Raw genomic sequence first — 26277 nt, 5'->3', positions numbered from 1 at the left:
ACAGCTCTTTATGTGAATTTACCTGGAATGAAACATGTGTTGGCTGTCAAACATTAGAATCCAGGGCTGGCAATGAGTCTAGACACGATTTGTTGTTGAACTGTGATGAAGCATGATTGGGCAAATGTTGATGGTTCATTATCGTCTTACGTTGGAAAAATTGTCTTATGAATACAAAGAATGCACAGTAAAAAGTGGATAGAAGAAGAGCCAGCTGTTGTTCCACATGGATACATAGTTGGATTTTGGAATCAAAGTGATCAATCATTTGTTAACGTTGACTTTTATACAAGAAAATCTAATAATTCCATTCTTGTGGATCCTATTCGGCAAATGTTTAATAAAGGCTCCTGATGTTCCAAATAATCCATGCAAATTACTTCAAGGCTTCCCACAATTCCAATCCAAGTCCACAGCAAAATGTATGTTTACAACTGTTGCCTCTAATTCACCTGGAGTGGCACCCACTGCGTGGGTTCACAAAACCCTCTTCAGTCACTACACAGACACTACACAGAGGCAACGTTGTGAGGGGTGGACTGACCAAGTAAACCTCTTTTCCTGGTTTTCTCCTCAGTAGTTACAGAGCCATCTGCAGTTTTCAGTTTATTCAGAGTTGCGCCCATTAAGCTAATGCTACTGGCTGTGACTGTACCCCTATGTCCTCGAAGGCGAGTAAGAACATTGTGACGCTAGGACTGAAGGAAAGTTACATTCTAGAGATTCAAATCCAAAGCTAGAGAGACCTGTCGCCACATTTTAAGTGGGCAGGTAGGGAGACCCTGGGGCTTCAAGTGTGTATGGGTTATATCATCTGTAACAGACAGCACTATCCTGTGAGTGGCTTGCGCAGGACTACAATTCTTGGACAAGAATTCTTGGACTGTTGCCATTCTTAAATGTTGGCCAAGGTGGTCCAATTTGTATTTTATGGATATGGTTTTTGACAAAAGCTATTCCAGAATCATTGTACTAGAAAGGGAAATGTTGCACTTGCATGGCTTCCTTCTATTCACCTTTCTCTCTCTGCAGGCAACTCCAAATAGTGAGCCAATTTACTGGTATAAAGGGCCCCAGAATGTTTCCACCTCAAAGGTCCTACCTGTTTATTTTTCCTGTTCTAGGTGCCTGCATTATGATGGAGGACTACTTTTACTAACCAGCAGATTGATCTACTATACATTTACAGAAGAACATAAAACCTCCTTTCTCATTAACATATATCATGTAGGAGGCAGTTTGCAGCCGCTTGTGAATAGCTGCCTCTTTCCTGCATTTTCATTCGATGACAGCAAACTCTTTTTTTAAAGCACCCTTGTCCCTTTTCTTGTGTTCAGGCACTGCTTTCTTTAAAACAAAACAAACGTAAGCAGCCAGCGAATGACACTGCAGTGACTATTAAGTATCCAATCCACAGGGACAGCTTCCACTTTACAATCAAACAAACTGTTCCATGCCGGTTGAGGGTAATTGTTTAGTTGTTTGCTATCGCATCTGACAGTTTCAGGCAGGGAATAGCAAACAAATTTGAAATGCTGCATGAATAGTGTATCTGTTAAAAACCTATTGGGTCCATTGAATTTGCCATACTGATTTACCTCCTGAATTTGAGACTTAAATTGTACAGCTTTGTTATAAAGCGTAATAGCTTAGTGATGTATGTTCATGGTATTTTTTTAAATCATTCCTTTGAAATTTGCTGCAGGAACCATGAGCTTTCTAATCACGTTATGTTTTTTTAAGTTTCTGTGGGAACATAAGGTCTTTCAATCTCCCCCATAGTTGAACTTTGTGCAACTGCAAAACACACGTGGATACAATTTAACCTGGCTTATTAAACTGTTACTTATGGCATCATTTTAGTAAAAGAGTTTTACTTTCATGTAAAAAAACTCTGTATTAATGAGCCGAGCAGCAGAATACTTATTTTATGGAAACCCACCTTCTGGCTGGCATATTAGTGCAAACATGCATTATTCCAATGCATTTCCAATCCTCTCTGAGATTCAAACTGTGCTATAAATTTTGGTACAACATGCATTTTGTGCATCAATGTGTACTTTTTGGTGTCTCTAAAGATCAAGTTACCATATTTTTGCAGACTGTGGTCGGAGGAAGCTCCCAGTCGATCGGATTGTCGGAGGACAAGATGCTAGTCTAGGAAAATGGCCATGGCAAGTCAGTCTCCACTATGATGACACACACCTTTGTGGTGGATCCCTCATTTCTTATGAGTGGGTCCTGACTGCTGCACACTGCTTCCCGGAGTGAGTACTGTTAGAATTGGTAATTTGATGTACAGATCTAACATAAGCTTGACTACCCTTGGACCCAGGTTATGTCTGGCATTCACTGGTTGTGGCTGGCATTTGTGTTGCAATACAAACATAACTATCACCAAATTGTAATTGAAAGTTTTGTCCAACTTCATAAGCCTGCTAGTAAAAAATAGATACGCCCGACCATCCGGGGGGATCATGACATTTACTTCAACCAGGATTTCGAGAAAAGTGAAGTTAATAAATACATCATGCACATGGTTGTTGGTTTGTAAGGTATTCCAACACGTTACAGAAATGAAGAATGCCCACTTGATTCTCGTAAATGTTTATATATAATGGAGTTCTCAAGAGGAGTATGAAATGGATATGAGGCGTTTTAACGACGAAAGGAATATTTTAAGTGAAAAGTATGAAAATTATCTGATGGTCATAATGGGAGATTTTAACCATAAACGAAATACAAAAAAAACTAGACTCCTGGTTCGATGAAATACTGAGCTCTTACAATATAATGCCAGCTGACTTCCCCATTTGTACTTCCACCAGACAAGATGAAGCACTTTGGAAATTTTTAGGATCAAAGGTGTTATTTAGCTTGAATGGCAGGATGGAACCCCACCGTCCAACTAAACAGACCTTTGGAATAGGTAATCACTTCTGCTCCATAGACTATGTATTCATACATGCCTGGAACTATGCCACAGTTAAAACGTTCCGGGTAATCTGACATACAGACAATGATTATAATGCCCCGCTGTTAGACCTCGCACCTTTTTTGCTTTTTCCTGTGTTTTTGCTGGTCTAGATGCTTTGGCACTTTGCCACTGCTATTCAGTGCCAAAGTGCAAGTGCTCCCTATTGTAAAATGTTGCAATAGATTAGTGACTCAATGATTGGCTTATTTAATTTACTTGTCAGACCCTAGTACAGTGCACTATGTGTGCCCAGGGCCTGTAATTGAAATGCTTCTTGTGGGCCTGCAGCACTGGTTGTGCCAACCACAGAAGCAGTTGGTAAAATATTGCTCAGGCCTGCCATTGCAGAGCATGTGTGCAGTCTGGGACTGCCATGTTGACTTGGCAAGTGGACCCACTTGCCAGACCCTAAACCTTCCCCTTTCGACATATTAGTCATCCCTAATGTAGGTCCAAGGGGCATACACTCAAAATATTGAGTTTTAAATATCGATTTGCATTAATATAGAATTAAAAATATAGAATGGACACAATACCAAATGGACAGAATATAGACTACAAAAATATCGAATAGAATAGCAGTAATATCGAATTCAAAATACAGAATGGACAAAGTATCGAATGGACAGAATATAGACAATAAAAATATTGAATGGACAGATATAGACAACAAACATATCGAATTTGAGGTAAGCAAGTTAATATACATTTTTTAAAAATATCTACTTTTTTAAAGTGTTTTTTATGTTAGTATATGTGTGAAAGGTGTATATTTATTTTATAATTTATTTTAATTAATTAATTTTATGGTATTTAATTTTTGCGTAATATAATTCTGTAGCGGGTTGTGGGTTTATAGGGGAATAGGGTGGGAAGTAATTTAATTATAATTAATTACATATGTTATTTATTTATTGGTATTTATTTTGAATTAATTGTTAATTAATGATTAATTGGTAATTAATTAAAATGTAATTGGTAATTAATTTTAATTAATTGATTAATTGATAATTATGCTAATTTTATTAATTTATTTTCTGTTGCAGATTGTGGGGTTATAGGGGAATAGGGTGGGAAGTAATTTAATTGTAATTATTAAATATTTTAATTTATTTATTGGGTTTTTGTTGTAATGTTTAATTATTTTTTAATTGTTAATTAATTCATTGTTAATTGGTAAATATTTTGTATTAATAGGTTTATATTATATAAAATTGTCAATTACTTTTAATTAATTTGTAATTGGTATTAATATTTAATTTATTTTTATTCATATAAGAAGTTTTTACTTTCCCTAATGTTGCACTCTCTGGAGTGGTGAATAGTAATTTGTACCCTCCCGCTATCCAACGCTTTCCCTACTGTTGCACTCATTGGAGTGGGAATAGTAATTTTTACCCATACGCTATCCAACACTTTCCCTACTGTTGCACTCTCTGGAGTGGGAATAGTAATTTTTACTCCAACGCTATCCAACGTTTTCCCTACTGATGCACTCTCTGGAGTGGGAAATATACATTTTTACCCTCCCGCTATCCAATGCTTTCCCTACTGTTGCACTCACTGGAGTGGGAATAGTAATTTATACCCCTATGCTATCCAATGCTTTCCCTACTGCTGCACTCACTGGAGTGGGAATAGTAATTTTTACCCCTACGCCATCCAACGCTTTTCCTACCATTGCACTCACTGGAGTGGGAATAGTAATTTTTACCTCTACGCTATCCAATGCTTTCCCTACTGTTGTACTCTCTGGAGTGGGGATAGTAATTAATACCCTCCCGCTATCCAATGCTTTCCCTACTATTGCACTCACTGGAGTGGAAATAGTAAATTTTATGCCTACGCTATCCAACGCTTTCCCTACTGTTGCACTCACTGGAGTGGGAATAGTAATTTTTACCTCTACGCTATCCAACGCTTTCCCTACTGTTTCACTTTCTGGAGTGAGAATAGTAATGTTTACCCTCCCGCTATCCAGTGCTTTCCCTACTGTTGCACTCACTGGAGTGGGAATAGTAATTTTTACTCCTACGCTATCCAACACTTTCCCTACTGTTGCGCTCACTGAAATGGTAATAGTAAATTTAACCCTCACGCTATCCTACGGTAAAAATATTGTATATTTTTTATTTATATTATGTTTATATATATATATATATATATATATATATATATATATATATATATATATATATATATATATATGTATATATATGTATTAACAAATTAAATTGTATTTTAAGTATGTATAAGGTAATTATATTTATTATTTCATTATTTTCAATTACTTTTAAGACATTTTAAAAAATTTGATATTTTGACTAACTATATTTTTTACATCGATATTTTTGATTCAATATTTTTGTACTTACCTGTTTGAAGATAGGGATTCGATATTTTTGCATTCCATATTTTTTATTCGATATTTTGGTAAGTCTATATTTGTGTCATCGATATTCTTTCAGTGATCCGGCCCAAGGGCAGGGTGCATTGTATGTAAAAGGCAGGACATGCCCTGATGTGTGTGGCATGTCCTGAGAGTAAATTACAGCCAATTTCATTTTTCACTAATGCAAAGCTACTTGCTCCCATAGGCCAGAATGGGCGTTTTGATTTTAACATCTAACTGACGCAGGGAACAAGGTAGAAAAACAAATTTAGTGTGCCTGAACTCAGAATGTTAAAATATAACTTTTAGTGTGGGTGGTTTTTACATTCTGTGTTTGAAAATACAATTTTTAGAAAGTAGGTATTTTCTTGCCTAACCTTCCAGCATGCTTCTGCTAGGTTTGTGTATTCCATGTCTGGTTTGTGAGTGACAGGGGGCTGGAGAGGGCCCTTGCTCCAGCAGTCTGATGGGTCAGGGCTGGGCTGAATATGACCTGCATTGAATAGAGAGTAGGGGGGAGATTTCTTTTCACTGACCTGAGCCCTCATAGAATAGAGAGTAGGGTGAGATGTTTCCTTTCAGCTACCTGGGCCAGGTCTGCTCTTAAGCAATGCTGTCTCCACCTTCTGCCAGGAAGCTGTATCCAGGAGGACAAAACTGGTTTTGACTAGGTACAGATAAATATTGGGGCCCAGACGCCAGAACTTTAGATCACTTCTGGAAATCAAGACGAACCTTAGCCAAGGAGAAGAAGAGGAGAAGTTGAAGGAAGATTACTGCACCTGTGCTGTTTGCGGTTGGGGTTAGCCTGCAGTGGTTACTTTATTGCCAAGAACAGAAGAAAACGACTTTGTTGTGCGTACTTTATCATCACGAGGAAGATCTACAAGGGCTTGTGACCAAGCTTGCCTCCTGTTCCGAAGTCTCAGGGACACAAATACTTCACCACCAGCTCCCCCTGAATTCCCTTGCTGGGAACACCACCTTCAGAGAGGTGCCTGCTGTTCTTTGGGCCCTCTGAGAGACTTCATGTCATGGGAGCTTGAAGCGCAACACAATGAGGAGAAGCGTGTCTCTGCCGCAGATGTTAGCCATCGCATCACAGACGAAGGGTGTTGCATCACCGGAGAAGCATGCTGCCGCCATCGCAGAGGGCACCGTCACATCACCGTAGAAGCGTGTCACAAAGCCTGTTGTGGCTCCAAAGTTCATTGATTCACCGCATGGCCATCGGGCATGCACGCATCGCATCCACGTTGTTGCATCGAATCCAAGACGCCATTTTGTTGCATCGCACCGGTTCATCGCATCGCATGGAAGCGCCATCTTGTCACATCGTAACTGGAACGCAGTAAGAAACCGACGCATCACCTCCTCTCCATTAAGGAACCAATGCATCACCTGCCCTGCACTGCAGTAAGGAACCGACGCATCACCTCCCCCGAAGCAAAAAGTTGATGCATCACCTTCCCTTCGACCCTTTTGTTTGCATTGCGAGACGCATCCAAGGTACTTAGAGAGTTAAGTGTTGCATTTACTATCTACATTAAACTAAGCTATTTCTACCATTTTAAAATCATATTTTTATTACAGTATTGTGGATTTTTGTCGTTTGGTCTTGTGTTAAGTCTAGTAAAGATTACTTATTTTTCTAAACTTGTGTGGTGTCCATTGGTAGTATTTTAACTGTATAGCTGTTAGTATTCCCAAATTCTTTACACACTGTCTCTGAGATAAGCCGGTCTGCTCATGCCAGGCTACCAAGGGGGCGAGCAGGGGTTATTTTAGGAGCGTATCACCCTTTCCCTGACTAGAAGCAAGGGTCCCTATTTGGACAAAGGTGCAAACTATTGCCAACTAGAGACCCCCATTTCTAACACCTGTACTGTGAATTATTAAAAGGGCCAATAAGTCACCACACAAGAGTCCTTCCTCGAAAATTGGTATACCCTAAATGCCTGACCACAAAACTAACAGATGAATATTTAGAGAAATTGGCAAGTTATTAACACAAATTTTATATGGAAAGTGCCAAAGATCAGAAAGTAGCATGGTTTGTGGAAAAAATAGAACATTTTGTACAATGCCTTAGAGTTATCTTAAAAAGTAAGAAAAATTACACGGCAGACATGCAATCTAGACAAGGAAGGCAATTAAGGTGGTTTGACCTAGCATGCAAGAACAAAAAAAGGACAATACGGAGAATAGAGAAATGACTGAGGATAAGGTATGACCAGGATTGTCTGATTTACCTGATTAAACTAAGGAAAGAATATAAAATGTTAGTGAGGAATCAGAAGAGGATTTTGAAAGAAAAATTTTGGGCAAACCTGCCTGAAAGAATAGAAGCTAAAAATGTTGGAAGCTTTTGGAAGATGATACAGTATGCTTCGGGTTGGACCCCGGGAACTATGAGCTGTGCAGTCGATGAGGCAGCCTGGGAGGAGTATTTAGGAGAATGATATGAGGAAGGTAAAGTACCAGTAATAAGTAAGGAAACAACTCATTGAGGAGGGACCTTAGAAGAGTTAAACATATCCTTTTTAGCAGAAATAGTAAGGGATGTAAATGTAGCGCTTATATAGCGCACAAATAACCCCCGAAGGGTCTCAAGACGCTGTACACATACCGCTGTAGAACCCTTCCTGGCCTTTCCCTGTGAAGTGCCCACTCCTGGGCACCACCAAGGTGAAGCCAGGCATCCTAGCGCTGTTGGGGCGTGTTGTGGAGATTAAGCAAGCTATTGCCCAGAGTTCCAGAGTGGGACCCATGATTATACTAGGCACCGAGGCGAGAAATATCAGGTCCGGGGAGATTGAGTCCAAGACCCGCCGAGGTGGGAATTGAACCCTGGTCCAGCCCAGACCTCTGCATCAGGGTCTGCCGCTCTAACCATTGAGCCACTCAATGAGATACTATTATGAAGCTAAATTTAACTCACGCAGCAGGGCCCGACAGTTTACCTGCCATCATAATAAAAATACAGCTAAACTGGTGGACAGAATTCCTATCCCATATCTTCTCAGCCATATTAGACTCAGGCCATATCCTATATATCCTGGAGGGGGTTGTTATCAGACCATTACACAAGAAAGGTGATAGGAAGGCTCCATAGAATTACAGATTGATTAATCTGTTGGATATTGGAGTGGAGGTTTTCCCCAAAATTATTCTTGGCAGATTGAAGGATTGGGTGGAGCAGTGGTTGATTGTGCCAGCGGAACAAGGAGGATTTAAGGAGGGACACTCTACGATTGACCACTGCTTCGCCCTATGGGCGGTGGCGCAGAAGTCCAGGGAGCAGCAAGGTAGGTTGTATTGCTGCTTCATTGACTTCAGAGCTGCATTTGACCTGGTGGATAGGGAATGTCTATGGGAAACCCTGAAAAGTTATGATATCCCTAAAAATCTCCTAATAGTAATTCAGGAGTTGCATAGTCAGAATTGGGCCCAGGTTATCGATGACACTATGGGGGCCCTGAAACTTGAAATAGCAATTAATAATGGCCTAAGGGAGGGGTGTGTAATGGCCCTGCTTTTTTTTGCCCTATTTTTAGCAGGTCTGCCATCTACTTTGGTGTCTGACAGAAGTGCTAGCAAAAAAGTGAATGGGAAGCAATTATCCAGTCTACTGTATGCCGACGATTTAGTAATTCTCGATCAGACTGAGATGGGTCTACAAAGGAAACTAAATGCTTTTAGCATAGATTGTGTGGCAAAACGACTAACTGTAAACATGGATAAAACATAAATCCTGTGCTTTGGGAAGGCAGATCAGAAGTTTAATTGGTATTTGGGGCAAACCAAATTAGATATTGTCAATGAGTACAAATATCTTGGAATATGGTTTGACAAGTCACCAAAGTGGGGTATGCACTTGGAGTCACAGAAAGTAAAAGCCCAAGCATCTGTATGTGGGCTGAAAAAATGTAATCACAGATATGGTGATATGTCCCATGGACCATTGTTGAAGGCCTACAATGCAATGATCCCTTGGCAACTTCAGTATGGAGCAGACTTTCTCTTCCTAGGCGATAAAAGTACCTGGGATAGCGAGGCAGGTAAATGCATAAAATTGTTATTGTCACTTCCTAGCTCATCGATGATTCAGGCAATTAGATTGGAGCTAGGGATGACCTCATGGAATGTACAGGTGCAAGTGGGTCTACTTAGATTTTTAAAACGTTTGGGGATAGGAGAAGATACAAAAGTGTCACGATGGTGTATGAAGGAGATTCAGCATAGTGAATTAAAATGGGCCAAAGCTACAAGAAAGAAACTCAATCCCATTTTTGAAAATTTGAAGGTGAAAATCGATCCGCAGACTCTGCATATAGATGAAACAAAGAGTGTACTCAGATCTTTAGGGAAGGAAATGTCTAGATTGATTGATATGGATTTCCTGAGAAAGAAAGAATCTGTGAAGTTTATGAGAAATAGCTGGGTTTAACAAATCTGATACCCTTATCTAGACACACTACCTAACCAATGGCTACGAATGGAAGTACTAAGGCTGAGAATTTGTATCAATCCTGCTATTTTAAATTGTAAAATATGAACAGAATTGATGCGACCTGATGGTAAATGAACATGTAGGATGGGTATGAAATGTAATAGTTTACACATTCTAATGGATTGTCAAAAATTGTTAGCTCAGCGAAAACAGTTTTTAAGCTCAATTTTCTTAAAATATGGTACTAGGCCACGTATACAAGCAATTGAACTTCTCACTGATATGATAAATCTTGAAATTCGAATAGCCATAGCGAAGTATACGCAGGCTGTAAAAAGGCTTCTTATGAATTATGAAATGCCTGACTGTAAGTTAGGTTAAAGCAATGATGTATTGGGATTTTAGTCAAATATTTATCATTTTAAAATATTTTAAAACAGGGATTTTAGTACTATTTGGTATATGGGTGTGTATACAATTTATGAATGGAGATTTTTGACAAAAGTGATAGGAAGTATATGAAAATCAGGCTCTAAGAATGGCGCGGGATGATGAATTTGTAATTATTCTACAATATTTATATAATATTTATATAAAATGTTTTGTTTTATGTGGTTTAAAGACGAACGGTCTAAATAAACTTTATTTTTGACTTGACTATACAGCAAATTGTGTCACAACACATTATGTTAGTTGGCTCCCTCTTTTGAAGAGTCTTTCACGTTGACTTGCATTGCATTCACTCACTCATTCATTGCAATCCTCAGTGATACCCATGTCTGCACACATATCTAGATAGTGCAGGAATGTTCACTTTCTAAGTTTCAAATTTAGTAAAACTTCACCATAGAAAAAGTGTGCACTTTACAAGTTTAAAGTGAAGTTATGGTTAGCATTGGATATAACACCTACAAATTATATAGAAAACAGGGAAATTCACCTTGGAAAAGCGGAGTTAATGTGCAGTTATGTTTAGAAGTTACATCCGAAAAATCTGGGAAATACCCAAGTTCTGGTGAAAAGCATAAGAGCTGTGCAAACATATGTTGCACATCAAATGCAATGCTGACGACCTCACCCTTAAAGAAACAGATGCATTTAGAATATTGTAAATCATTGTACAGATGAGATTATATAATATTTTACTCTTACCACTTTGAGAGAAATTACTATTATATTGCTTTGAATATGTGTTGTTGTTAATTTACATTTCACTTTTAACTGTTGTTATTTATTAATATAAATATTGTTAGCTCATGAGCATTGCATTTGCAGTGCAAGTTATGGTTTGTACAACTGTAACTGAAACGTAACTGTAATAGACAGCCAAAGTAACATTAAACAGGTTCAGATACCTGAAATGGCAACCTAGCCACATTGCTCATTTTGGGAATGATCAGTTGTACAGGCTATCTGGCTAAGGGGACACGTTCAGTAAATTACATAGCCGACTACCGAAAACTGCTCCAGATTGTTGTTTGCATATGCATAATGTAACCTTGAATAAGGCAAATTATACAAAAGATCCCTCCTCTGCAGAAGTCGAGAAGAGGAAGGACAATCAATGAAATTATCTGAGGCACAAACATTGAGGGTAACTTTGAAAGTCTGGGATAATTGATGATCACTGTGGACGGACCAGGCATTAATGACGGCATCCGCGTTCTTATAGTCAATGTTAAGCAGCCAATGTTCTAAATTGAGTTCATTAATAAAAATATGAAATGGGCGGAAATATTTTCAAAATTGTTACAGGCTGTGGATAGAGCCAGTAAATGATTAAGCTTGTGATATTTTAGTTAGCAACCAAACACCAGGAACATGACTACTGTTGAAAGAAAAATCAGTATGATCTTCCAAAGGTATATGTCAGACTAAAGTCTAGTCCAAAGAATTGAAATATGTAATTATTCGATGTAGTATTCAGAATAATTCTCACAATATTAATGTAATAAATTCTTTTAGGACCCAGTGTTGAAAGGATCAGAGAAATAGAGTATATGAGTTTATGCTGGATTGTCCATATTACGTAATGCTGAGTTGAATGTGGACAATGTGGAATGCACTAAGACAGCTATCAGTAATGACAGGACTTAAAAACAGAACTAGCGGTAGCCATCAACAAAATGCTTATTCTATAGTCGGTCACCACTTCTGCAGTCCAGATCTATGTAGGTACAATTGGTATGCTTAATGGGGCTTGACTGCAATGCACATTGGCGACTAATAAATTAAATGTATGTAACTGTAATATATTGGACAACTGGCAGTGTTCAAGACAATAGATGAAAGGTGGATGTACAGGCAGTGTATGAGAACTCCTCATTGAATCTAAGTGCATGATGGGGGTTGTAAAACCTAACTGTGAACAGACACAGATAAAGGACTTTGTGAACTTGAAAACTTTACAACCCATAAATTGTATCAAACAGTACACTGGCAAATTTTGTGGTTCGTATAGTGCTCATGACATATTTTCCAGAGGTATCATGTAATAATATTAAGGACATTACCAGGATTTGAGAAAACACAATCCAATGATGTAACTTTTGCAAGCTTTTTATAAGCTAAGGAGTAGCTGCAAAGGGGATACATTGAATAAAGTGTGGCGACTTTTAGCTCTGTAAGCTAATTCTCTCAAAAATAATGTTTTATCATAGATGGGATAAGGGTCGAAGAAATTAAGCCTATCTTATAGTGTTCAAAACTATCGCTAGTTGGCTCTAGGAATTTGGACACACATTTTAGACACATTTATTAATTAAAGTCAACCATACTTAATCACAAATTTGGAGCTTTGAGTACATCTTTGGGGGATAGAAATAAAGAACAATTGAAACACATTTTAGTACAATTAGAAAGTTATACCGCCCCTAGTTTTGAAGAAAAGTGTGCTGCCCTGGGAAATAATATGGAACAAAGAGCTTGCAGAAATTTGAAGGATGGCCGGAGTTAAATTGCCTGAGGTCTGGGCGGAGAACATAACTTAGTAAAAGGAGGCCTGGACAAGATAGATTGATTAGGGCAGTTCACCTAATTTAGTGAAGGCTTGTGACTTTAAGAAGAGGGAGGAGGTATTGCTATTTTAACACACCAAGTAATAAACAGCATATTAGGATTTACATGGACTGTCCTTTCAGGGAACATAACCTTTCTGTTCAGACAATGGAGAAGCCAGCCAGATATCAATAATGATTTTGATCAATAGGACTTTAGACATTGGTAACCAAATATACAGGAAAGGGTGGCTATCACCCTTTTGAGAATTAGTAAGGCCTTCAGTAATAGGCAAAATGGAATTGTACATTTGAAGCTGTCTTAATACTGATATGCAGATTCAAATGTGTTTCCTATGAAATATTATATGCTACTAATTTTGTTTAGCTAGACTGTGGATCTACTGAGTGATACATTGATCATTATCTAAATTTTCAAAAAACCACTGATTGAGTTTTGTGGTCCAGCTTGTGTTTGCATTCGTTAAAAAATAGTTTCTAGGGCACAGGGACTGGAGGTAGTATATGGGCAAAGGTAATCTCCTGCGCCCAGAACCCAATGTGCACAGACTAATATTCTACAAAGCAGTTTCATGGTGCATAGTGAAAGTTCTCATGGGATGGTGGTAGGCTGAAGTCCCACTAATGCACCCAGCATGCCCTAAATACTGTCTCTCCAATGCTATATATTGTATTTATTCTGACATTTGAGGACGTTCTGCTGCAAAAGTTGAGGGAGACATCATATTAAATCTTGTATATTTCTATTTCCCCATTGTTACTACTAATCTAATGAAACCTGTGTGGATGACAACTTGAGGAAGTAAGCCTGCCTTAGAATCCTAAGGATCTTTAGCACAACTGACTGTTTCTGGCAATTGCCACAACCAGAAGGTTGGAAAACATCTCACCTCCAAATGATACGGATATTCTTCGAAAACATTTCCTTTCTCTGGGTCCCCAGCTTCCACGTTAAGGGATCATATATGGCCTCTTGGACCCAGCAATGACGTTGGTAACCATTAGTGACTAGACTCATGAGTACTATGATCTGTATATTTGAAGATCGGATACAGCCACTAGCTGACATCTTCTCACGTTAGACAGATGCCTTACCAACTAAACTGGCGCCCTTGGACTCTCAGGATGATAGAGCTCAGCATAATCCTAGGGACACATATCGCAAGGAATCCACCATTTTGGAGACATATAAATCATACTCAACCCTTAAGGTATAAAACTGGGACCACATAATAGAACAGTAATTTACTAATTTGGAGTAGAGCATACAGTAATTGCCCACTCCATTTCATTGTCACTTTCTAACTACTGTGATTACCATTGATCGCAGATATTACTGAGTAATTTGTGGTCATGGTCCATGGCTGTTGCAGGAGTTGCTCAGTCATATAAAGTTAATAAAGTGTTAAAGTGTTAACTCAGGCAGTACAAACAGCTATATTACTAGAAAAGAGTCACAGCTTTTAGTTCTTTAACACGTTGTAATACTCCATACGTTTAGAGCTTGTGCTCTTTCCATTTTTGACCAGAACATCTCCGTCCATATATATCACCTGCTCTAACCATATTATGTCTATAAGCATTATGAGTTCCACATGGACTTTATAATTGTGGCCCTTCAGTGTTAACCGCCTCACTAGGTATGTTTGCAGGAAAAACTGTTGACCTATTTAGGTTAAATAAAACCTAATTGGATCATAGTCCTGACATGACTATGATCTAAGAAACCAATCTTTCACTCACTGAGACTTTGTCCGGAGTCAGTTAGAACAGTGGTTATGGTTTCTGGACCAGATGCTCCCTCAAAAGGCCAAAAATCTTCCACACTGTGCTAATGAAAAGCAGGAATCGAAAAAAATTCTCTTCCACAAAACTCAGCCAATAAAACTACATAAAACATGCTGTGGCCCCCAGGGCAGGTTTGCTTTAGTGAAAATCACAAGCAAAAGTAAAACCCACGTATTGGGATCAGTCTATGCTCCCAACCTCGATATCAGCAAAGAACAGGAGAAAAACCCTTATACCCAGTTGAAACTTAAGTGAATAGAGTAGCATACAACAATGTCTCAACGGGTATAAATTAAGAAACTATTTCCAAAAAATGAAATAATTCCATAGGAAAAAAGAAATGCCAAGAATTGAGTATCACAGTCTGTATTCATAAGTAATAAATAGGAATAACTTAGGACAGCAAAAATATTGTTGTATGTGTTGGAAATGGCCCTTTTTGCAGTGTTATAACCAAACTTTTTTTTTCTTCTTCCCTTGTTTTTCCTGACCTGTGGTTGTTGGCAATAGGACTCTGGGCACTTTAACACTGTTGATCAGTGCTAAAGTGCATATGCTCTCTGAATAAATTGTTATTCTGATTGGTTATCCATGATTGGCATGTTTGTATCACCCAGAATTCCCTAGTAAAGTGCACCGAGTGTGCCAGGGCTGGTGATACAAATGCTACTAGTGGGCCTACAGCACTGATTGTGCCACCCACATGAGTATCCCTAAAATGGTGTCTCAGGCCTGCCACCGCAGTGCCTGTGTGCAGTCTGTGAACTGCCATGTCAACCTGGCCAGTGTCCCCACTGACCAGGCCTAACCCTTCCTTTTCTGTACACATTGGTCGCCCCTATGGAAGACCCAAGGTACCCCCTTGGGCAGGGTGCAGTGTATGTGAAGGGTAGAGCATGTACTTGTGCAGGTGACATGCTCTGGTAGTGAATTACAGCCATTGTCATTTTTCACTATTGTAAGGTTATCTTGCCCATAGGCTAACATGGGGAATGTGGGCTACAGTGGTTACCTGCATATCGTCCCATAGGAGCAAGATAGGACATAAAAGTCTGCTATCCCTGAACTCAGAATTTAATAACACATTTTTAGGAAAGATGGTTTTTAAATCCTGTGTTTGAGAACAGCACTTTTAGAAAGTGGCTGTTCTCTTGTCTGACCTTTCTGTGTGCCTTGGCCTGTTTGTGAATTGACTGTCTGCTTTGTGAGTGACAGTGGCTGAGTGGCTCCCAGAGGCTGAGTGGGCCATCCCTGGGCTGAATAGCTCCATCTGCATCTAAAGTGGTGGGAGGGGGTAGCACTAGGGCCTGAATAGGGCTGTGCCTGCCTACCACAATGCTGGCTCCACCTCCTGCTGGGCAGCTGACGACCCTGCTCCTCTCTCTGAAAGGAAAGGAGAGGCTAGGAAAACAAAGTGCTCAAGGAACACCCAGAACTGGTTCAGACCAGACTCAGAGCCCTCCTGAACAAACGGAACAATGACTTAGGGGTATAAGTATAGGACGCCAGATTACAGAAAATGAGATCATCCTAGAATAAAGAAGGAACCTCTGCCACGGAGAAAGCTGGAAGACTGAAGAAGAAGGACTGTCCTGCTGTGTGTTTGTGGGGTGCCCTGCAGTTGCTTTGCTGCCAAGGAGAGAAAAGGACTTTGCTTTGTGCTGTGTCCCCTTGCTTGAAGAGATCTCCAAGGGCCTGAGTTGAGCTGGCTCCCTGTTAAGAAGTCCCAGGAACAAAAGGACTTCAACCCCAGCTTCTCTGAACTCTGCTGAGAGAGTTCTGTCCTTCCTAGAGTGCTTGGGCCAGTTGTGGTGCTCTGGAAGTTGTACCTGTGTTTGGGAAGCTGGAAAAGAGGAAGCTGAGTCTTTCTATAAATTTCACGCATCTCTCGCTTGCAGGGCACATCCCTGTCAGTGCGAGGAAATTTGCCGCCGCGAAGATCGAGATCGTCGCTGAGCCTGTTGCCGCTGCAAGAACCGACGCATCCTTCGCTTGCCGAACGCTTCGTTCCGGTGTGGGAAAAGTACCATCGCTGCGAGTAGCGTCGCAGAGCCTGTTGTCACTTGGCGAGATCATCGGACCGCATTCTTGCGGACCGCATCACATCGCTGCCAGAGTCGTCGCAGAGCCATCGCATTGAGGGGCAGCGAGAGGAGAAGATCGACGCTGCAAGGTGCATCGCCGCCGCACCTGAGATCATCGCCGTTCCGAAGATTGTCGCATCGTACCTTTTGCGAGACACTTCCTATGAAACCGGAGCACCGGAATCCATACAAGGTATCGCATCCCTCCCCATACAGACAGGAGTCATTGTAACACGTCTGCTGCGTCCAGCGGGGTTGTCGCATTACCTCCCCAGGGTCTCAGGAGTGACGCATTGTTTTTTTTCACCGCTGCAGCTTTCACTTGGATTTTTCGTCACATCTAAAGGTACTATTGGCTAAAACGTGACGCAACTGTGGATTATTTTAACACAACCTTAATAACCCTTTTGAAACCATTTTCTTCAACTGTGTATGTTGGATTTTTGTCGTTTCGGTCTTGTTTAGTTTAGATTAAATACTTCTATTTTTCTAAACTGTTGTGGAGTCCATCTGTGGTGTTTTCACTGTTGTACTGTGAGTGTTGGTACAAATACTTACACATTGCCTTTGATAAGTCTGACTGCTCGTTCCAATCTACCAAGGGGGAGAGCAGGGGTTATCTAAAGAGTGTATCCACCTTACTCTGACTAGAAGCAAGGGTCCGTATTTGGACAGTGGTACCTACCTCTGCCAACTAGAGATCCCCAGATCTAACAGTATGGATGTGCAATCGATATAACTTTACAAACTCCAAAAACTGTGGTGACCCTTAGTTCTGCACCTCAATCCTCGTTCCATAAATATAAATGTCCTCTGCATGACACCTCCGAAGTCTGCCGCAATTAGACTCCACTGGAAACTAAACAATAGCTTTTAAAGGTGAGGAAGGTGCACCAGGCAAAGAGTCCAAATGTTACTAGAAATGTCCTAAAGTTTCTTTTATTCTTTTGTAGTAAAACAAGCAGTCAAACCTCAGCCAGCGCGTTTCGTTCTTTACAACAAAACTTCTTCAGGGCAATAATTCACTGCGGTCCTGTAGAGTTAAAATCCAAAACGGTATGTTGACCTCATTACCAATCGGAACCACACGGTCAGAAATCCGGGTATAAATGGTCAGTTACAGCGATCACTATTGATGAATAACAGTAGTCCTTGCAAAATAAATCAACAAAGGTATTGTGGCAGAATCACAACAGGAAAAACCCTTGGTCCAGCTGCAAGGACAATTGTAGCAGTCTACAATAGCTGTATTTACACAGTCGTTCCGGTATGTGTTTCCCTAAAAAATTAACCTAAGGAAATCCCATCTGGGGTCCCTATGGTCAAAGCTCCAGTCGATCGATTACAGCCAAAGTAATCTGCGAAGTCTCGGTGATGATAATGGCAAGTGCTGCATTCAGAGTATAAAAGGATGCCACTCAAATTTCGGCGATTTAAAGACATTTCTATTAACGTTTGGACTCTTTGCCTGGTGCAATCGATAAAAAGTGGATACATAGGGCCCGATTTTGCATCTGGCGTTCTTGGCCTGCCAGACTTTTGTTAGTGCAGCAGTGAAGGTCCAGCATCCGCATCATTAAGAGGCTGCTTTTAGGACCGCCACTGTGCCCTCTGCACCAGGGAACCGTCTTTCCCTGATGGTGGCTCAGAGCAGAGGGCCTACATAATATGCAAGGCTGGACTGCCATGGTCTGCCGAGGATATCATGATATGGGCCGGGATGCCCGCCACCCCTTCCACCACCAATCCCAATGGGAGGAGACAGACACAGTTTGAACTTTTGGAAGGCAGGGGGGCCTCACGACCCCTCCGGCCGTATTTATTAAAATATGAAACAAAATGTATTTCATGTATCATGTACAAATTCAACTTCCGTTACATTTGATGCAGACAGGTATTCAGGCTAACCTTAACAAATCTCTAATACAAAGATTTCCTAACCGAGTCTAACATCATGACATAATGCATTGCATACGAATTTGTATATCCTAACGTTAGGGGCCAACGGCAAGGTCTTAACCGGTGTCAGGTCCATATCACCAAATTCCCACCCTCACGTGTGAGTGGTGCATGCGCAGAGGACTTTACCCTCGTAGCCAACTGTAACTTCCCTTGTCGTAGGGGCCCCCTTTCACTCGACGCCATCTTAAGGTCGTCCGAGTTCCCATGCGGGGTATCCGTAAGAAGGACAGCGTGGACTCCCCCCTTTCTCCGCACTCTCTTCCGCCGGAGCGGATATCCGGCCCCCGGGAAATTCTGGGGAGGGGCATATAGCCGTCTCCCCCTGGGAGGGGCCTATGGCCGTCTCCCCCTGGGCGACCCATCTGTAATGGGTGCCGCCCCCCCATGGGAGGGGCCAATGGCCGCCTTCCCCCGGGCGCTCCCATCCATAATGGGTGGCGCCCCCCCTAGGGACCTTGAAATCACTGCTCACCGATCATGACCTTACCGCCGCAGGCCAGATAGTTGACCGACTATCTGGCCCCCCACACCTCCTATAGGTCATGTCTCCTCAATCCCACTAGCCAAGCTATCATGTCTCCTATCAATAAGTCATTCCCCACCCTGGACAGGTGTACCCCATCATCTGAATAACAGTGATCGCCCCATATGCACCCATGGGATATGCTTTGAAGATGAGCAGAGCGAAACAATTTCTCAATTTTATTGTTGACCCTAGTGAAGTAGTGTGGCTCACTGGTTAGAGGCGGCAGACCCGAGAGCAGAGGACGGCCCGGGACCAGGGTTCGATTCCCGGCGTGGCAGGTTTCTGGACCAGGGTCAGCGGACTCGATAATTCTCTCGCCTCGGTGCCCACTCTGATCAGTGATCACACTCGGCAACTCTGGGCATTAGCTTGCCTCATCTTCACTAACGGCCCCACCAGACCGCCGGGGATGCCTGGTCTCACCCTGGAGATACCCATTAAGGGACCATCTCTCAGGGAAGCCAGGAAGGGTTTCGCAGCGGTCGAAGCCCCTTGGGACCCTACGGGTAAGTAGTGCGCTATATAAATGCCTATACATTTACATTTACATTTACCCTCTTTACCGAATGGTTCAACGCTGTTGTGGACAAACCACCCTGCCATACCCTCCTCTGAATCATTTGAGACCAAGCTATTGTACATCCCGGGAGTGTCTTCGCTAACCAACTAATTGCAGAAAGTGTGTGCTCAATTAAAGCTCGTCTGCCCAACCTCACCAAGTCATTGCCCCCAATGTGCACTATGACTACAGATGGCGGTGACCTGTGCCGCCCTAATAATTCTTCCACAAAACTGTGCAGTCGGTCAATACACAGGCCGCCCTTCCCATCGAAGGACACCCTGAAACCATATTCCTCAGATGTGTGGATCGCATCACCTGTCTTGAATATGTCCCCGGCACGTCTCACGTATGAGTGGCCCACGACCCAGACCACTCGTATTCCATTCCTTGTTCCTGAAGTGGTGGTTAGCTGACACTGGGCCGGACCCAATTTCCGCCCTGCATCACAGGCTCATGAAACTGTAATCCAAACAAAAGACAACAAGCGTGAGCGCACTTCTTCAGTAACTTACAACATGTGCAGCCGCACGTACCGTTTGAAAAATTCGAAGACCAGTGGCCTAACTGTTTACCATTGTCTGCCTGCAGACCTCGAGCCGTTGCTTCTGTAGCGGCTCCTATCCTGAATGAATGGGTCCCAAAATCAATCGGGTTCAAACCTGCCGCTGCAAATTGTGATTGCCAGCACCCTCTGAAACTGAAACTTTGTTAACGGGGTGCCGTCCGCAGGACACAGCAAGGCCCCCCCCCCACACGTTGTCAACCTCTGTTTTAGGAAGGCCTCAACATGCCTCACTGGACAACAGGGACTACCTGGAGCGCGCGGTAACACAATGCTATTCCTCTGGGCCTCCTGATCCGTATTTGACCTGGCTATCGTGTTCAGCAGAGAATCTCCCCTTACTTGCGTGCGATCACTGCGCAGACCCCCTCCATATCTCTTTTGTTTGCAGCCACTAGTTCGCTCACCTGCAGGGCCCCATAGAAAGCCAACGCGAACGCTGCCCGGAATAGTACAACCTCGCTAGGTGAGGAGCATGTCTCCTCTAGTTTAGCCAATAAGGAGGTCAACCTGTCAAATCCTATTGTGTGCCTGGTGTCCTTTTTGCGCCCCTCTAAGCGCTGCCAGCCGCGCACTGCCTTCCTGACTACAAAGGAGTCCGTCGGGTCCCTGATCCCATAGAGCTGAGCCATAAATGATATGGCGGCCTTATACCGACTGGCGGTTGCCGCCAACCGGCCCTCCTCCTGAAGTGCCACTAACAATTGGGTAAAGGACCCCTCCTGACCCCATCTATGCTCCCATGCCGGGCCCAAAAAGGCGCAGTATGAGCGGAACGCCCCTTCATAAGCTTTCCTTGTCCTGGGCGCTAAACTGGCTGCCACAAGGTTTTGTAGTCCGGGGCGTGGATTTGCCATAATGCTTCGGGAAATGGCACTGCCACTAGCTCCGCTGAGGGTAAACAATCCCTGAAAGCCTGCATTTTGAAACAAGAGAGCGCATCAGCAGCATTATTCAGTACTCCCGGCACATGTTTTGCCCTGAATTGCACGTTTAATCTCAAGCATTTCAACACAATTTCTTTCAACAATCACAATATCCATTTGCAGCGCGCTGCCTGCTGATTAATGCACTCAACCACAGTCATGTTATCGGACCAAAATACCACCGAGCGGTCCCTGAACTCCTCTGGCCAGGCCGACAGCGCCACCCAGATGGGGAATAGCTCTAGAAAGCCAATGTTGCTCGTCAAACCACTCGTTTCCCACCATACTGGCCATCTTTGGGCCGACCAACGGTTTCCAAGGATCGCGCCAAACCCCACGCTGCCCGCAGAGTCGGCCCATAAGCCTAGTTCAGCCGACGAGGCCGGGGCTTTGCTCCAGACTACTTGGCCGTTGAAATCCGCCAGGAATGCGAGCCAAATGAGCATGTCCTGGCGAACCTTTGCCGACAGTCTCGTGCGATGGTGCCCTTCCTTGAGGCCAACCATAGCCTGGGCAATGGATCGTGAGAAAGGGCGAGCCATCGGCATAACCCTCAATGCAAAGTTAAGCTGACCTACTATTTGCTGTAATTGGTGCAGTGTCACTTTCTCGTTCCGAAGACACTGCAATAAGGAGGCCCTGAATTTGGCGATCTTCTCTGCCGGCAAGCGGAATTAACCCTCCACGGAGTCTAGTTCGATACCCAGAAACTCCAGGGAGGTAGTCGTCCCCACCGTCTTACCTGGCGCCAACGGTACCCCACAACCCCGCATGAGCACGCAGAAATCCTGCAATGCCCGTGCACAGTCCCGAGTGCCCGCTGGGCCGAGAAACAGAAAATCATCAAAATAATGCATCACATGTTGGTGCCCTGTGGCCTTCGAGAACACCCACTCCAGAAATAAGCTAAACATTTCAAAATAGGCACATGAAATTGAACAACCCATCGGCATACACATATCCATGTAGTATTTCCCCTGAAATGTAAAACCCAGCAAGTGCTGATCCCGGGGATGCACCGGAAGTAACCTAAATGCAGATTCAATATCCGATTTTGCTAACAATGCACCAGGGCCTAAGCGATTCAACATTACCACTGCGTCATCGAAAGATGCATACCTTACATGCAAATGTCTGGATCGATCGCCTCATTAACAGAAGCCCCTCTTGGTGCCGACAAATTATGGATGAGCCTGTATTCCCCCGGCTCCTTTTTTGGCACTACCCCTAATGGGGAACACACAAAGTCGGCCGTCGGTGGGTCACTAAAAGGTCCTGCAACCCGCCCCAAGCCAACCTCTTTGGCGATCTTTGTGGCGGCCACCGCCGGGTTGTGCTGAACGGATAGTTGGTTCTTACATGAGGGGGCCCCCCGAAAATCACCCACCGGGATCCTGAAGCCATACGAAAAGCCATCTCGCAGGATCCCAGCGGACACATGATCAGGGTATTTGTTCAGCCAAGGGATCAAAGCCAGAATATCCACGGGCGATTGTTTGGACTTCCACGGCCCCGTATCAATCCTGCTTGGTACCCCCTTTTCCTCCGGTACCATTGGCTCTGGATCGGCAGCTAGTTTTGGGGTCGGAGGTGTTACCACAACTAGAGCACGCATGCCTGAACCTACACGTTCCTTGCGGCCTGTTACACGTTCCCTTATTGAAACCTCAACATACTCCTCGCTTATTTCCATTCCCGACCGATCTAGGCTGAGACTCCCCCCCGTAGGTTGGTCGAAAGGGCTGGGGATGTTTCTGTTGATATGCCCTGGAGCCGTTTATGCTCGACCCTGATCCACCCGCCGATCCCATCAAGAACTGTGCATGCCAAGATACAGTATCCAAACAATCCCAAGTCAGTGTTTCATTAAACTCTTTCGCTTTTCTAAAAGCCGTGTCATACCCTTTCCATTCTTCTCCTCCATACTTCTCATGGAAGCCCGTGATCCTGCTCTGGTAGCAAGCCAGGTCACTCAACAGGTCTGTTGTTCGCTCAGCGATTATTACTACAAAAATACAAAAAGCCCTGATCCAGTTTGTCGTAAATATTTAATTTACTATCTTAATTTCTATGCAGGTAAGTACTTAATCAATAATAACTCAATCGGAAAGAAAGAAAACAGAGTCCGTGGTGTTAGAGTTCTTAGGGGTTTTATTCCTTAAAAAGGAATTATTCCGGAATAGGATATCATGTTCCTGCAACCACACGGGGTTCAGGAAGGGATAGAGCGCAGTTTTATTGACAATACATAGCTTATATACTTAATTTACATCATAGGAAGCAATATAGTAGGCGTAACAGCTGAGAGTAGACAAGATAACAGCATCCACGTGTTACTAGTACGTAATCAGAAGGCGTGGACTAGGCGTAACTGGAGGTGTGTTCTAGAAACGTCACAGGTAGGTGTCATATGTGGGTGGCACTAAAACAGAAATGTTGCAATGTCAGCAGAAATCGGAAGCTTGGATGCGCGCGCAGCTGCATGACGTGTGATTTGGCGTGAAACTGGAGGGTGCAGGGGGCTTGACATTTGCAATGACAGAAAGAGACAGAAGTCTGGCATGTCAGATCGACTTGTGCTTCTATCATATCTGATATCTGATGTTTAGGAACTGAGCTATCTGGGCGGAAAGGTCTCTGGGGCAGAAGCTATTCTATACTGACTGTGAGTGCGTGTATAAGCGCCTGAGTGTCTGTATGAGAAGCGTGGGGGCATGGGCCTTCCATGGGAGCATGGTAACAGAGGCTATGAATTATTTGCACGGAGACAGGCCGGCCCTTTGGCTCTGCAGCTGGGGAATGTTTACTGAAACTAGTAGGCAGGAATGTATCTTCGAGGAGCGGAACAGATAACTCGAAGGTTGTAGTCAGTCTTGGCAGGCAGCAGGCTGAGCTGAGCGTGGTGGGCCGCGCTGGAAGTAAGGCAGAGTTCACAGGTACGGGGGCAGCCTGGGCTGAGGCTTTCAGAGTCAGAAGGAAGGAAAAGGCTCGATGGCAGAAATTCTGGGCCTACTTTGCCAGAGCTGAAAATCATGTAGAGTACACTACAAAAAGACGTTGGCATAGCATACTTAGGAACGGACTATCCAACCCATTCAGGGTGGGTCTGAAAGAGGACATGTTAACGTTGGACGCAAATGTATTTGCGTCTTCATAGCTGGCACAGGAGGGAAGTTACATGCACTTTAACTCGTACATGGAGACGGTGGGGTACACGATAGGGAACATAACTTGACCAAAAATTTATATTTCCTCATTCCCTCCTTGTTCCCTACGGACCCTTCATGATATATCGATCATCATAAATTGATCAGTCTGTTCTTGTAACATAATTTGTTCGTCTCTCTTCCGTTGTCTGTTTGAGAGAAAACTGGAATGTTCAATGCACGATGTGGCACACAGTCCACATATCGCCGGCCCACACTGTAGGCACAGGCAGCAACTGAATACTATGACAAGGCCGAAGCCTAGGAAGGATAGGATCTTCCATCCCCAAGCGGACAACGTTGTCCAGAACCAACCGGACCAAGTCCAGGTGCCTGGAGTCTGATGTATTAAACTTGCAATTTTGTGAAGACGTGTAATAGCTTTGTATACAGATGGCGCGTTTTCTGGAATGAAAACACAGCAACTTGACCCGATGACCTTACAGGCTCCACCTCTGTCTGCCAAGATGACGTCAATAACAAGACGATTCTGAAGGACAACAACCCGCATGGCGGACTGTTCCTCTGTTAGGTTACCTAAGGCGGAGGCAGTTTCATGTACTACAGCTTCAAGGGTTCTAGTTAATCTACGTATTAATTTACTGTTTTGGACGGGGCCTAAAAAGAAAAAGAATCCTTCATTAAAATCGGTGTATTGTTCCCATGCCGTTTCTGTATAGTCGACAAGCGGGAGATCTCTTCGGAGTCTATTCTTTACTAGATTTGTGTTTCTGTGGTAATCAGGAGGGGCTAGAAAAACAGGTGGCAGAAGGAATGCAATATAACAGGTACCATCCCAATCTGGAGGCAGACGTATGTATGCGGTATGACCACAAACAAAGTAAGAATGACGGGTAGCTTTAAAGGATGATTTACCATGATCACTGAATTCGACCACAGTAGTACATTTACTATGACCTAAGTGTACTGAACCTTTCTTTCTGACACATAATTCACCAGTGACTGGTAATACTGACATAGCGGGCAGAACTGGTGCAGCTTCGGATTCAACAGTAAGAATCATAAGGTTAATTGTGTAATTACTTAATCCATATACTTCATTTTCTAGATCAGTTCCTATTCTAATGGGGAGTCCCTCCTTATCAGGGTAACAGACGTTGAGCAGGACTAAGTTCAGGTTTCCCCAAACCCAGTTCCCGTCGAGAACAGCAATATCAGGATCTAAGGAATTAATTATTTTTAACCATGCACCACAGGAGCCGTTATGAGTGAACGGGTACGGAAAGAGGGGCAGAGCTCCCTTGTAATTCTGGTAGGGAGGGAGTCGGCCACATATCCAGCAATTTGTAGCGTTATTAGTCTGATGGGAGTGATGTAACATACTAATGAATGTGTTGTTGCGCAGCGCAAGTCTGTAAGAAAGTTCATGTGGAGGTAACTCGCTAAAAGAATGTTCAGCAGAAACATTGTAAGCAGATTGTTCACGCTTGAAAATAGGGCAATAGATTGGAAGAAGTACACTTGCAACAATGATCAGAATACTTAGAAAAAACATAATTAATAATGTCACTATACAGTGACTACGCAGTGATTTGCAGTATGTACGTTTCTTGAATTGTCTCTCTCTCTCTCTATCTCGATCTAGGGGATACATGTCAGAAACTATTTAACCGATTCACCTAGGGGAGGACTTAAACAATTAAACTGTCTGACTTGCTAGATCGAAGCTTGAGTCGGTACTCCTCTTGGGGAGTTTTCTCTCGTTCAGGTAATTTAAAGTCACTAGGTTTAACACAGTCTTTGGTGGGGGTGGGCGAGTCAAGGTCTGGTTTCAGTTCATTGCATAACTTAATATGACTCG

At 42.9% G+C, this 26277-nt stretch overlaps 1 protein-coding gene across 5 annotated transcripts in view; it reads left to right on the top strand.

Annotated features, from left to right (window-relative positions):
- The window catches only part of HPN (hepsin), a 389596-nt gene that overhangs the window by 285772 nt on the left and 77547 nt on the right, over positions 1-26277 (top strand). For all 5 annotated transcript variants that reach the window (XM_086930020.1, XM_086930022.1, XM_086930018.1 and 2 more), the window contains one exon: positions 2102-2267. In XM_086930020.1, coding sequence (XP_086786146.1) covers positions 2102-2267 — 166 coding nt within the window. The remainder of the gene's footprint in view (positions 1-2101; positions 2268-26277) is intronic.

This window comes from Lissotriton vulgaris, chromosome 7 (genome assembly GCF_964263255.1).
Source record: "Lissotriton vulgaris chromosome 7, aLisVul1.2, whole genome shotgun sequence".
Lineage (NCBI taxonomy): Eukaryota > Metazoa > Chordata > Amphibia > Caudata > Salamandridae > Lissotriton > Lissotriton vulgaris.
The sequence above is the reverse complement of the archived record's forward strand: the minus strand, read 5'-3'. Positions and strand labels throughout refer to the sequence as shown.